Below are 13,165 nucleotides of genomic sequence, written 5' to 3' on the forward strand. Positions count from 1 at the left end.
TTTTATTTTAAAATATTTCTTTTTGTTGCCCTTGTTTTATTGTTGTAGTTATTATTATTGTTGTTGTTGTTGGATAGGACAGAGAGAAATGGAGGAGGGGAAGACAGAGAGAGGAGAGAAAGATACCTGCAGACCTGCTTCACCACCTGCAAGTGAAGGAGCCTGCAGGTGGGGAGACGGGGACTCGAACTGGGATCCTTATGCCTGTCCTTGCGCTTTGGGCCACGTGCACTTAACCCACTGTGCTACCGCCCAACTCCCTCACACAGTCAATCTTACCATCTCAAAAAATGGGACTGGGCTTCTTTTTTTTTTCCCCAGGGTTATTTTTGGGGTTCGGTGCCTGCACCACGAATCCACTGCTCCTGGAGGCTTTGTTTTGCCCTTTTGTTGCCCTGGTTGTTTTATCGTTGTTGTAGTTGTTGTTATTGATGTTGTTGTTGTTGGATAGGACAGAGAAATGGAGAGAGGAGGGGAAGACAGAGAGGGGGAGAGAAAGATAGACACCTGTAGACCTGCTTCACCGCCTGTGAAGCAACGCCCCTGCAGGTAGGGAGCTAGGGGTTCAAATCGGAATCTTTATGCTGATCCTTGTGCTTTGCACCACATGTACTTAACCTGCTGCGCTACCACCTGACTCCCTGGAATGCTTTTTTGACAATAGTATGACTTCCTATGTCCTAGATATGTAGTACTCAAAATTTTAGATATTCAAAAAAATTATTTTTGAGCACCTGTAAAGGATGAGGAGTAGAGGTAGATTAAAGGGTGGGTGCCTGGGAAAATCAGATACCTCCAATGGGGTAAGTGGAGAGAGTTTGACCATCCCGAAATGATCATAGCATTCAGAAACATTTAGTAGCATTCAAAAACATATAGAGAATTGATTGCCTCCAGCTTAATCAGAACCTATTACGACTAGGTAACTGTCCAGGAAAGATTGAAGGAAGACTTGTCCCTGACCCCTCTCTTTGCACCTGTAGGGGATACTCTGAGACTCCGGACAATCCTGGAAGCAATACAAAAGAACATCCATTCTTCCTCCCTCATCTTCAAACTGGCCCAAGATGCATTCAAGATTGCTACTCCCACAGACAGCAGTACTGACAGCACTCTGCTCAATGTGGCGCTGGAGCTGGGGTTACAGGTATGGAGGAGGAGTAGGCCATTCCCAATTTAGGATTTCAACTTGGTGACAATTGGCAGAAGATTCCAGAGGCAGGTGGGCATGGACCTAGTCTAGGTTTTTCTGTGACCCTAGAACACAACTTCAAGACTAGGCACAAATGAGAATTATAACTTAGACTCCATTAAGCTCCATTCATTTTTTTTTCTTGTTAACTTTCTTTATTGGGAGGAGTAATGGTTTACAGTCAAAGGTAAGATACAATAGTTTGTACATGTGTAACATTTCTCCATTTTCCACATAACAATTCAGCCCCTCCCCAGGTCTTCCTCTACCATCATGTTCTAGGACCTGAACCCTCCCCTACCACCCCAGAGTATTTTTTTTTATTAATTTCTTTATTGAGGAATTATGTTTTAAATTCAACAGTAAATACAATAGTTTGTACATGCATAACATTCCCCAGTTTTCCATATAGCAATACAACCCCCACTATGTCCTCTGTCATCCTTCATGGATCTGTATTCTCCTCCCCCACCCACCCCAGATTCTTTTACTTTGGTGAAATATGCCAATTCCAGTTCAGGTTCTACTTGTGTCTTCTTTTCTGATCTTGTTTTTCAACTTCTGCCTGAGAGTGAGATCATCCCATACTCATCCTTCTGTTTCTGACTTATTTTACTTAACATGAATTTTTCAAGGTCCGTCCAAGATCAGCTGAAAATGGTGAAGTCACCATTTTTTATAGCTGAGTAATATCCCATTGTATATATAGACTACAACTTGCTCAGCCTCTCATCTGTTGTTGGACACCTGGGTTGCTTCCAGGTTTTGGCTATTACAGATTGTGCTGCCAAGAACATATGTGTACATAGATCTTTTTGGATGGGTATGTTGGGTTCCTTAGTATATATCCCCAGGAGAGGAATTGCAGGATCATAGAATAGGTCCATTTCTAGCCTTCTGAGAGTTCTCCAGACCGTTCTTCTCCACAGAGGTTGTACCAATTTACATTCCCACCAGCAGTGCAGAAGGGTTCCTTTGACCCAACACCCTCTCTAGCATTTGCTGCTGTTACCTTTTCTGATGTATGACATTCTCATAGGAGTGAAGTGGTATCTCATTGTTGTCTTTATTTGCATTTCTCTGACAATCAGAGACTTGGAGCATTTCTTCATGTGTTTCTCAGCCTTTTGGATCTCTTCTGTGGTGAATATTCTGTCCAAGTCCTCCCCCCATTTTTGGATGGGGATATTTGTTCTCTTTTTGTTGAGATTTGCAAGTTCTTTATATATTCTGGTTATTAGCCTCTTGTCTGATGTATGGCATGTAAAGATCTTCCATTCTGTGAGGGGTCTCTTGGTTTGGTAGTAGTTTCTTTAGCTGTGCAGAAGCTTTTTAATTTGATGTAATCCCATAGGTTTATGCTTGCCATAGTCTTCTTTGTAATTGGATTCATTTCATTGAAGATGTCTTTAAAATTTATGCAGAAAAGAGTTCTGCCAATATTTTCCTCTAAGTATCTGATAGTTTGTGGTCTAACATCCAAGTCCTTGATCCACTTGGAATTTACTTTTGTATTTGGTGAAATATAGTGGTTCAGTTTCATTCTTCTGCATGTTTCAACCCATTGTTTCCAACACCATTTGTTGAAGAGAGACTGCTTTCCACATTTAATAGTCTGGGCACCTTTGTCAAAGATTAGATGGCCATAGGTGTGGGGGCTTACTTCTGGGCTCTCAGTTCTATTCCACTGTTCAGTGTGTCTATTCATGTTCCAGTACCAAGCAATTTTGATGACAGTGGCCCTATAATACAATTTGAGATCTGGGAATATGATGCCTCCGGTTCTGTTCTTTTTCTCAAGATTGTTTTGGCAATTCTAGGTCTTTTCTGGTTCCAGATAAACAATTGTAGCATTTGTTCTATTCTCTAAAAAAATGTGCATGGGATATTGATGGGGATAGCATTAAGTTTGTAGACGACTCTGGGTAGCATATTCATTTTGATGATGTTAATTCTTCCAACCCATGAACGTGGAATATCTTTCCACTTCTTTGTGTCTTTTTCAATTTCCTTGAGTAGTGACTCATAATTTTCAGTATACAAGTCTTTCATTTCTTTGGTTAGGTTACTCCTAGATATTTTATTGTTTTTGTTGCTATAGTAAAAGGAGTTGAGTTCTGGATTTCAATTTCTTCTAACTTAGTGTTTGCATAGAGGAATGCCACTGACTTTTGAATGTTAATTTTGTAGCCTGACACCTTACTATATTGCCTGATGATATCCAAAAGCTTCTTGCTGGATTCCTTAGGTTTTTCTATATATACTATCATGTCATCTGCAAATAGGGAGAGTTTGACTTCTTCTCTTCCAATCTGTATCCCTTCAATTCCTTGCTCCTGCCTGATTGCTATGGCAAGAACTTCCAACACTGTGTTGAATAGTAATGGTGATAGTGGGCAGCCCTGTCTACTACCTGATCTGATGGGAAATGCTTCCAGTTTTTCACCATTGAGTGTGATGTTGGCTGTAGGTTTGCTATATATAGACTCTACTATCTTCAGGAATTTTCCATCTATTCCCATTTTTTGTACTATTTTGATCATAAAGGGATGTTGTATTTTGTCAAAGGCTTTCTCTGAATATATTGATAAGACCATGTGGTTTTTGGTCTTGCTTTTCTTGATGTGGTGGATCACATTGATTGATTTACGTATATTTAGCCAACCTTGCATGCCTGGGATAAACCCCACTTGGTCATGATGAACAATCTTTTTAATATACTGCTGTATCCAGTTGGCTAGAATTTTGTTCAATATTTTTGCATCTGTGTTCATCAGAGATATTGGTCTGTAGTTTTCTTTTTTGGTTATGTCCCTGTCTGCTTTTGGTATCAGGGTGATGTTGGCTTCATAGAAGCTGGAAGGGAGTATTCCAGTGTCTTCAATCTTCTGGAAGACTTTTAAAAGTAGAGGTATTAGTTCTTCTTTGAAGGTTTTGTAGAATTCATTTGTAAAACCATCTGGTCCAGGACTTTTATTCTTGGGAAGATTTTTGATAACTGTTTCAATTTCATTAGCTGTGATGGGCCTGTTCATGTTATCTACTTCCTCTTTACTTAGTTTTGGAAGTTGGTAGGTATCTAAATCATCCATTTCTTCCAGGTTCTCTAGCTTGGTGGCATATAGTTGTTCATAGAAGCCTCACTTGGGGGCCAGGCAGTGGCGCACCTGGTTAAGTGCACATACTACAGTGCGCAAGGACCTGCATTCAAGCCCCTGGTCCCCACCTGCAGGGGGAAAGCTTCACAAATGGTGGGCAGGGTTGCAGGTGTCTCTAAGTCTCTACCTCTATCTCCCTTCCCCCTCAATTTCTCTCTGTCTCTATCCAATAATAAATAAATAAATAAATAAATAAATAAATAAATAAATAAAGTAAAAAAAAAAAAAAGAAGAAGAAGCCTCACATGATATGTTGAATTTCTGCAGTGCCTGTTGTGATATCTCCTCTTTCATCTATTATCCGATTTATTTGGGTCTTCTCCCTTTCTTGTTTTGTGAGTCTGGCTAAAGGTTTGTCAATTTTGTTCACTCTTTTGAAGAACCAACATTTACTTTCGTTGATCTTTTGTATGGTTTTCTTATTTTCAATGTTATTGATTTCTGCCCTAACTTTAGTGATTTCTGTCCTTCTGGTTGCTTTAGCGTTCCTTTGTTTTTCTTCTTCTAGACCTTTAAGATGTGCAATCAGGCTGTTAATTTGTGCTTTTTCTTGTTTTCTAATGTGTGCCTGTATGGCTATGTACTTCCCTCTCAGTACTGCCTTAGCTGTGTCCCAAATATTTTGATAGCTTGTGTCTTCATTTTCATTGAACTCTCGAAACATTTTGATTTCTTCCTTTATTTCCTCTTTGACCCAGAAGTTGTTAAGGAGTGTACTGTTGGGCTTCCACATTTTGGGACTATTCTTAATCTTTTGTTGATTGGTAAGTGTTAGTTTAATTCCACTGTGGTCTGAGAAGATGCTTGGGATGATTTCAATGCTCTTGAATTGGCTGATGCTGTCTTTGTGGCCTAACATATGGTCTACCCTGGAGAATGACCCATGTGGACTTGAGTAAAATGTGTATTCTAGTTTCTTGGGATGAATGACTCTGAAAATGTCCAATGATTCTAGTTTATCTATCTCTTCATTTAGCTCCATTATGTCTTTATTGATTTTCTGCCTGGATGATCTGTCCAGTTGAGAGAATGGGTTGTTGAAGTCCCCTACTATGACTGTGTTGCTGTTAATATATTGCTGTAGCTCTTTCAGTTGATGTTTGATGTATTTAAATGGCTTCTCATTGGGTGCATAGATGTTAATAATTGTTAAGTCCTCTTGATCGACTGATCCTCTGAGCATTAAATAGTGTCCATTACTTTTTTAATTTTATCTATTTTAAAGTCGATCGTGTCAGATATGAGAATAGCTGTCCCTGCCCTTTTTGTGGGCCATTGGCCTGTATGATAGTTTTCCATCCTTTCACTTTGAGTCTGTGTTTGTCTTGTTGAGTTAGGTGGGTTTCCTGTAGACAGCATATTGTTGGATTGTATTTTCTGATCCATCTTCCTACTCTGTGTCTTTTAATAGGTGAATTCAGGCCACTGACATTTATTGATATCAAAGATTGAAGATATTTTAATGCCATTCTTGTAGAGTTTTAGAGTGTTCCGATATATGGCCTATTTATGGTGGTCTGACTGTATAGGAGAACTTTCAGAACTTCTTTCAGGGCAGGCTTGGTGATAGTTGATTCCTTCAACTGTTGCTTGTCTGAGAAGGTTTTGATGCTTCCATCTAGTCTGAATGACAGTCTAGCAGGATACAGTAGTCTTGGTTGAAAGCCTCTCTCATTGAGCACTCAGTAGATACCTTGCCATTCTCTTCTGACCTATAGTGTTTGTGTGGAGAAGTCTGCAGCTGATCTTATGGGTTTTCCTCTGTAGGTGACTCTGTTTTTCTGTTGCAGCCTTCAGGATCCTTTCTTTATCCTTATTCCTTTCCATTCTAAATAGGATGTGTCTTGGTGTCTTTAAGTCTGGGTTAATTCTATTTGGGGCCCTCTGGGCTTCTTGAATCTTTGTCTTTGATGTTATCTAGACTAGAGAAGTTTTCAGCTATTATGGCCTGAAGAATGCTTTCTTCTTCTCCTTCTCTTTCTTCCCCTGGTAAGCCAATAATGCATATATTGTTTCTTTTGAAGTCATCCCATAGGACTCTGTTGTTGTTTTCAGTATCTCTTAATCTCTTTTTGAGATCTCTTACTTCTTTTTCAGTTGTCTCTAATTTGTCCTCGATCTTGCTAATTCTGTCTTCAGCATCATTGATTCTTTTCTCTCTGCCCTCTACTGTTTTCTGGAATTCATTGATTTTGTTACCCTGTTCTGATACTGTTTTAGCTTGTTCAGCTAGTTGTGTTCTTAGCTCAGCTATTTCAGCTTTCAGCTCTCTAGTAACCTTGAGATAACTAGTGTTTTCTTCCATAGTCTCATTTGTTGTTCCTGTATTTCTGATTACAATTCTTTCAAACTCTTTACTCACTCCTATGATTATTTCCTTAGCTAGTGTTTGGATGTTGACCTCATTGTTTTGTGCTTCACCCTTTGGGGGGCTTTTAGCTGGACTCTTGTCCTGGTTCATTTCTCCAATATTTCTTCTTGTTGGTTTAACCATTTTTTTTTCCTCCTCCAGGGTTATTGCTGGGCTTGGTGCCTGCACCATGAATCCACCGCTCCTGGAGGCCATTTTTTTCCCCCTTTTGTTGCCCTTGTTGTAGCTTCGTTGTGGTTATTATTATTTCCCTTGTTGACGCAATTTGTTGTTGGATAGGACAGAGAGAAATGGAGAGAGGAGGGGAAGACAGAGAAGGGGAGAGAAAGATAGACACCTGCAGACCTGCTTCACCGCCTGTGAAGCGACTCCCCTGCAGGTGGGGAGCCGGGGACTCGAACTGGGATCCTTACGCTGGTCCCTGCGCTTTGCGCCACATGCGCTTAACCCACTGCGCCACCGCCCGACCCCCTGGTTTAACCATTTTATATAGTATGTTATGAGTTCCTTCTCTCAGTACTTTTCAAATTACTGATCACTATTGCCTGGAATGACTTGTGTCTAAGTAAGGTAATTAAAGGGTTCACAATGGTGGAAGTTAACAGTTGTTTCAATAGTATATTACTCCCTGATTTGTAGCTCAGTGTCTTAAAGGCCTTTTTTGTGCTTTTTCTTTCTTTTTTTTTTTTTCTCCAGGGTTATTGCTGGGCTCGGTGCCTGCACCATGAATCCACCGCTCCTGGAGGCCATTTTTTCCCCTTTTTTGTTGCCCTAGTTGTTGCAGCCTCGTTGCAGTTATTATTGCCATTGTTGACGTTGCTTTGTTGTTGGATAGGACAGAGAGAAATGGAGAGAGGAGGGGAGACAGAGAGGGGGAGAGAAAGATAGACACCTGCAGACCTGCTTCACCGCCTGTGAAGCGACTCCCCTGCAGGTGGGGAGCCGGGGGCTCGAACCTGGATCCTTACGCCGGTCCCTGCGCTTTGCGCCACGTGTGCTTAACCCACTGCGCCACTGCCCGACCCCCTTTTTGTGCTTTTTCTTCCCTTTAGTCTATGGGAACCTGAGGGCTTTTAAACTATAAGTAGGCTTCCTAGCTTAATCACTGACTCCTGACCAAGAGATAAAGCAGGGTGTGGCAGAGATAATCCATGATCCTATGCAAAGAGACTTTCACAGCCCCACCGCTATGCCACTGAGGTATACGTCTTCTCCTGAGTTTCCTGGTTAGATCTCTGTCCCCTGGTGTCCCTCCCTGCCACTGCTCCAGATTCTGAGGGCAGTAGCAATGGAGACTCAGAGTCTCCAGCGAGTCCTCTCCTCCCTTCAGCCATCCCCTTGTTGGTGGAATAGACTGGAGGTGGTATCTCAACTGATAAACTGCCGGACTGTTACCAGCCACTTAATCTCTCCCTAGGCTCCTCTCTGTCCACCAGCCACACGTCTTTGCACTCACCGGTGATTTGGTGGGTTCCTGAAGTCGTTCTTGTCCTGTCTTGTTTCAGTCCCAGGTGGTCTCCTTTGGTATACGTAGTTCATCAGGGAGAGGAGAGGAGAGAAACAGATCTACTGCTGCTCATAGCCCCATCTCTGGAAGTCTCCCCACCCCAGAGTCTTTTACTTTGGTGCAATACACCAACTCCAGTCCAAGTTCTGCTTAGTGTTTTTTTATTTTTTTATTATTAGTGATTTAATACTGTTAGACAAGACTGTGCGATAAGAAGGTCACAATTCACACAGTTCCCACAACCAAAGTGCCATATCCCATCCCCTCCACTGGAAACTCCCCCATCCTTTATCCCTCTCAGAGTAAGGAACAAAGATCAGACTCTCTGTGGAGCACAAAAGGTCTAAGGTCTGGCTTCTGTAATTGCTTCTCTGCTATACATAGACATTGACAGATTGATCTATACCCCCCAGCCTATCTCTACCTTTCCCTAGTGGGGTCTGGCTCCAGGGAGGTGGCGTTCTAGGACACATTGGTGAGGTCATCTACCCAGGAAAGGCAGATTGGTGTAGTGGTAGTATTTTTCACCTTCTATCTATGAGTGAGATTATCCCATATTCATCCTTCTCTTTCTGACTTATCTCACTTAACATGATTCCTTCAAGCTCCATTCAAGATGAGATAAAGAAGGTGAATTCATCATTTTTTTTTACCTCCAGGGTTATTGCTGGGGTTCGGTGCCTGCACCACAAATCCACTGCTCCTGGAGGCCATTTTTTCCCTTTTTTACCATGGTTGTTTTACCGTTGTTGTGGTTATTATTATCATTGTATTGATGTCATTGTTGTTGGATAGGACAGAGAGAAATGGAGAGAGGAGGGGAAGACAGAGATGGGGAGAGAAAGATAGACACCTGTAGACCTGCTTCACCACCTGTGAAGCGACTCCCCTGAAGGTGGGGAGTCGGGGGCTCGAACCGGGATTCTTACAACAGTCCTTGTGCTTTGAGCCACGTGCACTTGACCCACTGTGCTACTGCCTGGCCCCCGAATTCAACATTTTTAATAGCTGAGTACTCCGTTGTGATATATACCACAGTTTACTCAGCCACTCGTCTATTGTTGGACACCTGGGCTGCTTCTAGGTTTTGGCTACTAGAAATTGTGCTTCGATGAACATAGGTATACACAATCTTTTGGGATGGGTGTGCTTGATTCCTTAGGATATATCCCCAGGATAGGAATTGCAGGGCCATAGGGTAGGTCCACTTCTAGCCTTCTGAGAGTTCTCCAGACTTCTTTCCACAGGGGTTGGACTATTTACATTCCCATCAGCAGTGTAGGAGGATTCGTTTGTCCCCACAACCTCTCCAGCATTTGTTGCTGCTACCATTTCTGATGTATGACATTCTCAAAGGAGTGAAGTGGTATCTTATTGTTATCTTTATTTGTATTTCACTGACTATCAATGAGCATTTGTTCATATGTTTGTTGACCTTTTGAATCTCTTCTCTGGAAAATATTCTGTTCATATTCTCTCCCCATTTTAGTATGGGGTCATTTGTTTTCTTGTTGCTGAGTTTGGTGAGCGTTAGGCTCCATTTTATCCCCAACTTCTCCGTACCTACTCCCATTCTTCTAAGTCAAGTAAGGAGTGATAATAAGGATTTTATTCATTATAGGTCATCAGAGAAATCTGATTAGTGAAAGGGGTGGGTAAAGCAGAAATGGCTAACTATTGAAAGCACCAACAGCTACTTGTTGAGTAAATGAATGGCAAGGGAAGTGTTCATGAGTAATTTTATTCTTAGCCCATTGGGAATGCCTTTCCCCTGCCCCCAGGTGATGAGAATGACCTTATCAACCCTTAATTGGAGGCGCCGAGAGATGGTGCGGTGGTTGGTGACATGTGCTACAGAAGTTGGTGAGTCTCCCACCTCCCTCCACCCCCCATGGGAAATAATAGTTCCTAGGGCCTACTCTTGAGACAGGGCAGTGAATCCTTAGAGCTTTTATATTCCTCTTACTGTTGACCCAGGAAACAATGGGGTTCTTTGGTAGAAGATAGCCTGTGTTCAGCTAGCTCAAGCCCTGCCCTCCCTCACTGCTTGAACCATATCCTGATGTCAGTAGTACTTTAACTCTCTGACCAGAGATATGTCTGAGAAAATGAACTTTCAGCTGCCAATACTCAGATACATTTTAGGAGATAGTTGACCCAATAGTTTTGGTCTCAGCCCCAATGTATGCTTCTAGGTGGAGGTTCAGGACCCCATCTAGAGAACAAAGTCCTAGTGTAAGACTACTCTGAGAGGCCCCATTTCGAATAGAACCCCCAGGCAAATCTATTTGCCCCTAACTCTATTTGTCCCATCCTTGTGAGAGATTAAGAGTACCTGCAAAGAACTTCAGCCCTCTGACCTGGGGAAGGGAGGGATAGGGAGAGGCCTCAAATAGGATCTGGCCATCCGGGATACTCCCCTTGCCCTGGTTTGCCTCAGATCATCTCAAGGCTGCTGAGGAGGAGGGAAAAACTTGTCTCTGCAGACCAAGTTCTGACCCCAAATGGGAATCTGGGCAGACCTGGATCAGGACCCGGATGGCCACGGCTGAGCTCGGGCTCTTCCTGACAGGTGTGCGGGCCCTGGTGAGCATCTTGCAGAGCTGGTACACACTCTTTACCCCGACCGAGGCTACTAGCATTGTGGCTGCCACAGCTGTCTCCCACACCACCATCCTGCGCCTCAGTCTTGACTACCCACAGCGGGAGGAGCTGGCTAGTTGTGCGCGCACACTAGCCCTGCAGTGTGCTATGAAGGATCCACAGAGCTGTGCCCTGTCAGCCCTTACACTCTGTGAGAAGGACCATATTGCCTTTGAAGCGGCTTATCAGATAGCCATTGATGCTGCTGCTGGAGGTATGACTCATTCACAACTTTTCACCATCGCTCGCTATATGGAGCTCCGCGGCTACCCGCTGCGTGCCTTTAAGCTGGCCTCACTAGCCATGAGCCATCTCAACCTGGCCTATAACCAGGACACCCACCCCGCCATCAATGATGTGCTCTGGGCATGTGCCCTCAGCCATTCTCTGGGCAAGAATGAGCTGGCAGCCCTCATTCCCCTGGTGGTGAAGAGTGTACACTGTGCCACGGTACTTTCAGACATCCTCCGGCGCTGCACAGTGACTGCGCCTGGCCTGGCCGGCATCCCAGGCCGTCGCAGTTCTGGAAAGCTGATGTCCACTGACAAAGCTCCACTGCGCCAGCTGCTGGATGCCACCATCAATGCCTATATCAACACTACCCATTCACGCCTGACACACATCAGCCCTCGCCACTACGGAGAGTTCATTGAGTTTCTGAGCAAAGCTCGGGAGACCTTCCTACTGCCCCAGGATGGTCACCTTCAGTTTGCCCAATTCATCGACAACCTCAAACAGATCTACAAAGGCAAGAAGAAGCTGATGCTGCTGGTACGAGAGCGGTTTGGCTGAGAAAGCAGGTAGCTCACTGCTGCAGTAGCCTGGTTTCCTAGGGACCATCAAGTATGGCCAAGGACACTGAGACATTTGTCCACCCTAAGAGGACTCTGAGCACCTGTGACTGAAGCCAAAAGACCACAGGGTTAAGCAAGAGGAGAGTCCAACTCTAGCCAACATGCCTGCCTTGGCAAGCTTCTTTCTATAGCCTACTGTTTCTGGAGGAGCTGGGCCCTGCAGATTGATCAGAAACCCCCACAACAAGCCACCTCACGCCCATATATCCTGCGTGTCCTGGGCATTGGCCCTCTCTTCCTTGGCAAACACAGAACACTGTTCCGTCTCAGGGATTGCTTAACCAGAGAAACAGAAGCATTTATAGTCCTGTAAATACTATAGTATATGTGTTGCCAATTACATTGTAAAGTTGTAACTATTTATAATTCTGTTCCTAATTTGATGGGTACTTGAAGTAGACGTGGGTGGGAAGATAGGCTTGTTTTCTGAGGAGACTCACAACCTTATTTCTCAGGTTTCCCTTGCAGAGTTTATACTGTTGGCAGTGGAAGAGGAGGGTGGCAGAGAAAAAAAAATGACCAGTTAAATCTCAAGTCTAGTCTATACAGAAACTCCAGCCTACAAACTGGGCATCTCTAGCCCAGTAGGTAAAGGGCAGTGCCAGGTCTGGACTTAAGACTTTTCCTCACAAGACCATGGGGACACTGAAGTTCTTGCTTCTGCCTCACATAGTCCCTCTCGGAGCCCACTGAGCTCCTGAGAAACAATTGCAGGCAGGTGAAGGTCTGGGAGGTCACAGAGTTCATACTGTATACTCTGGTCACTTTTGTTAAAGAGTGTCAGGTTCTGTGTGTGTGTGTGTGTGTGTGTGTGTGTGTGTGTGTGTGTGTAGATAAGCACATGTCTGTATAGATATATCTGTGCATGCCTGTACATGCACATATATATTTTCAGGTATCTGTCAAGTCTGTGTCTATGTGAATGTCTCTGCTTAACAGTGGATATTTGTAGAAAGTATATACATTTGGGAGTGTGTAAGAATGTGTATCTCTGTATTCATATTCATCAGTAAATGTTTAGCTTGTATACATCTGGATACACATGAATGTGTGTGTATAAACAGGATTATGTGTATGCATACTGTAGATTGACCTGTCTTTGTACGTGCAACTATAATTCAACACATAGACCTGTCCACAAATTCATGAGAATTTATATTAATGGGTCTCCTGTTTTTACTAAATCTCTTACCCATTCCTCTTAGTCTCTCATCAGCTATGTATGTTCCCCATTTCTGTGCCTCCTTTATCTACCATTGTCTCATCAGACAGGCTTCTAAACACTGGTCTTGCTCTACCCTTAGAATGCCTCCTTCCGTTCCACAGTTCTTACTTCATACTCGCTTTCTTCCCCTGCCTTTCTACCTCAAGCTTCCTCTGCCAATTTTTATTACAGTCCCATTGGCCACTATTTGGAGGTTGGGGCTGGAATGCAGTTGA

General features: G+C 43.3%; 2 protein-coding genes across 3 annotated transcripts in view; one reads left to right on the forward strand and one right to left on the reverse strand.

The window, feature by feature from the left end:
- ZSWIM5 (zinc finger SWIM-type containing 5) overlaps positions 1 to 12,493 on the forward strand; it is a 205,288-nt gene extending 192,795 nt beyond the window's left edge. Inside the window, exons 12-14 of one of the 2 annotated variants that reach the window (XM_060206007.1) lie at positions 984 to 1,147; positions 10,010 to 10,091; positions 10,669 to 12,493. In XM_060206007.1, the coding sequence (XP_060061990.1) occupies positions 984 to 1,147; positions 10,010 to 10,091; positions 10,669 to 11,663 (1,241 nt within the window). In that variant the 3' untranslated portion in view covers positions 11,664 to 12,493. The remainder of the gene's footprint in view (positions 1 to 983; positions 1,148 to 10,009; positions 10,092 to 10,668) is intronic. The other variant, XM_060206008.1, reaches the window with a different exon arrangement.
- Positions 489 to 13,165, reverse strand: part of LOC107522939 (large ribosomal subunit protein uL16-like) — a 205,193-nt gene continuing 192,516 nt past the window's right edge. Inside the window, exon 2 of the mRNA XM_016191656.2 lies at positions 489 to 557. The gene's annotated coding sequence lies outside the window, so the exon portion shown is untranslated. The remainder of the gene's footprint in view (positions 558 to 13,165) is intronic.

Source organism: Erinaceus europaeus, chromosome 13 (assembly GCF_950295315.1).
Source record: "Erinaceus europaeus chromosome 13, mEriEur2.1, whole genome shotgun sequence".
NCBI lineage: Eukaryota > Metazoa > Chordata > Mammalia > Eulipotyphla > Erinaceidae > Erinaceus > Erinaceus europaeus.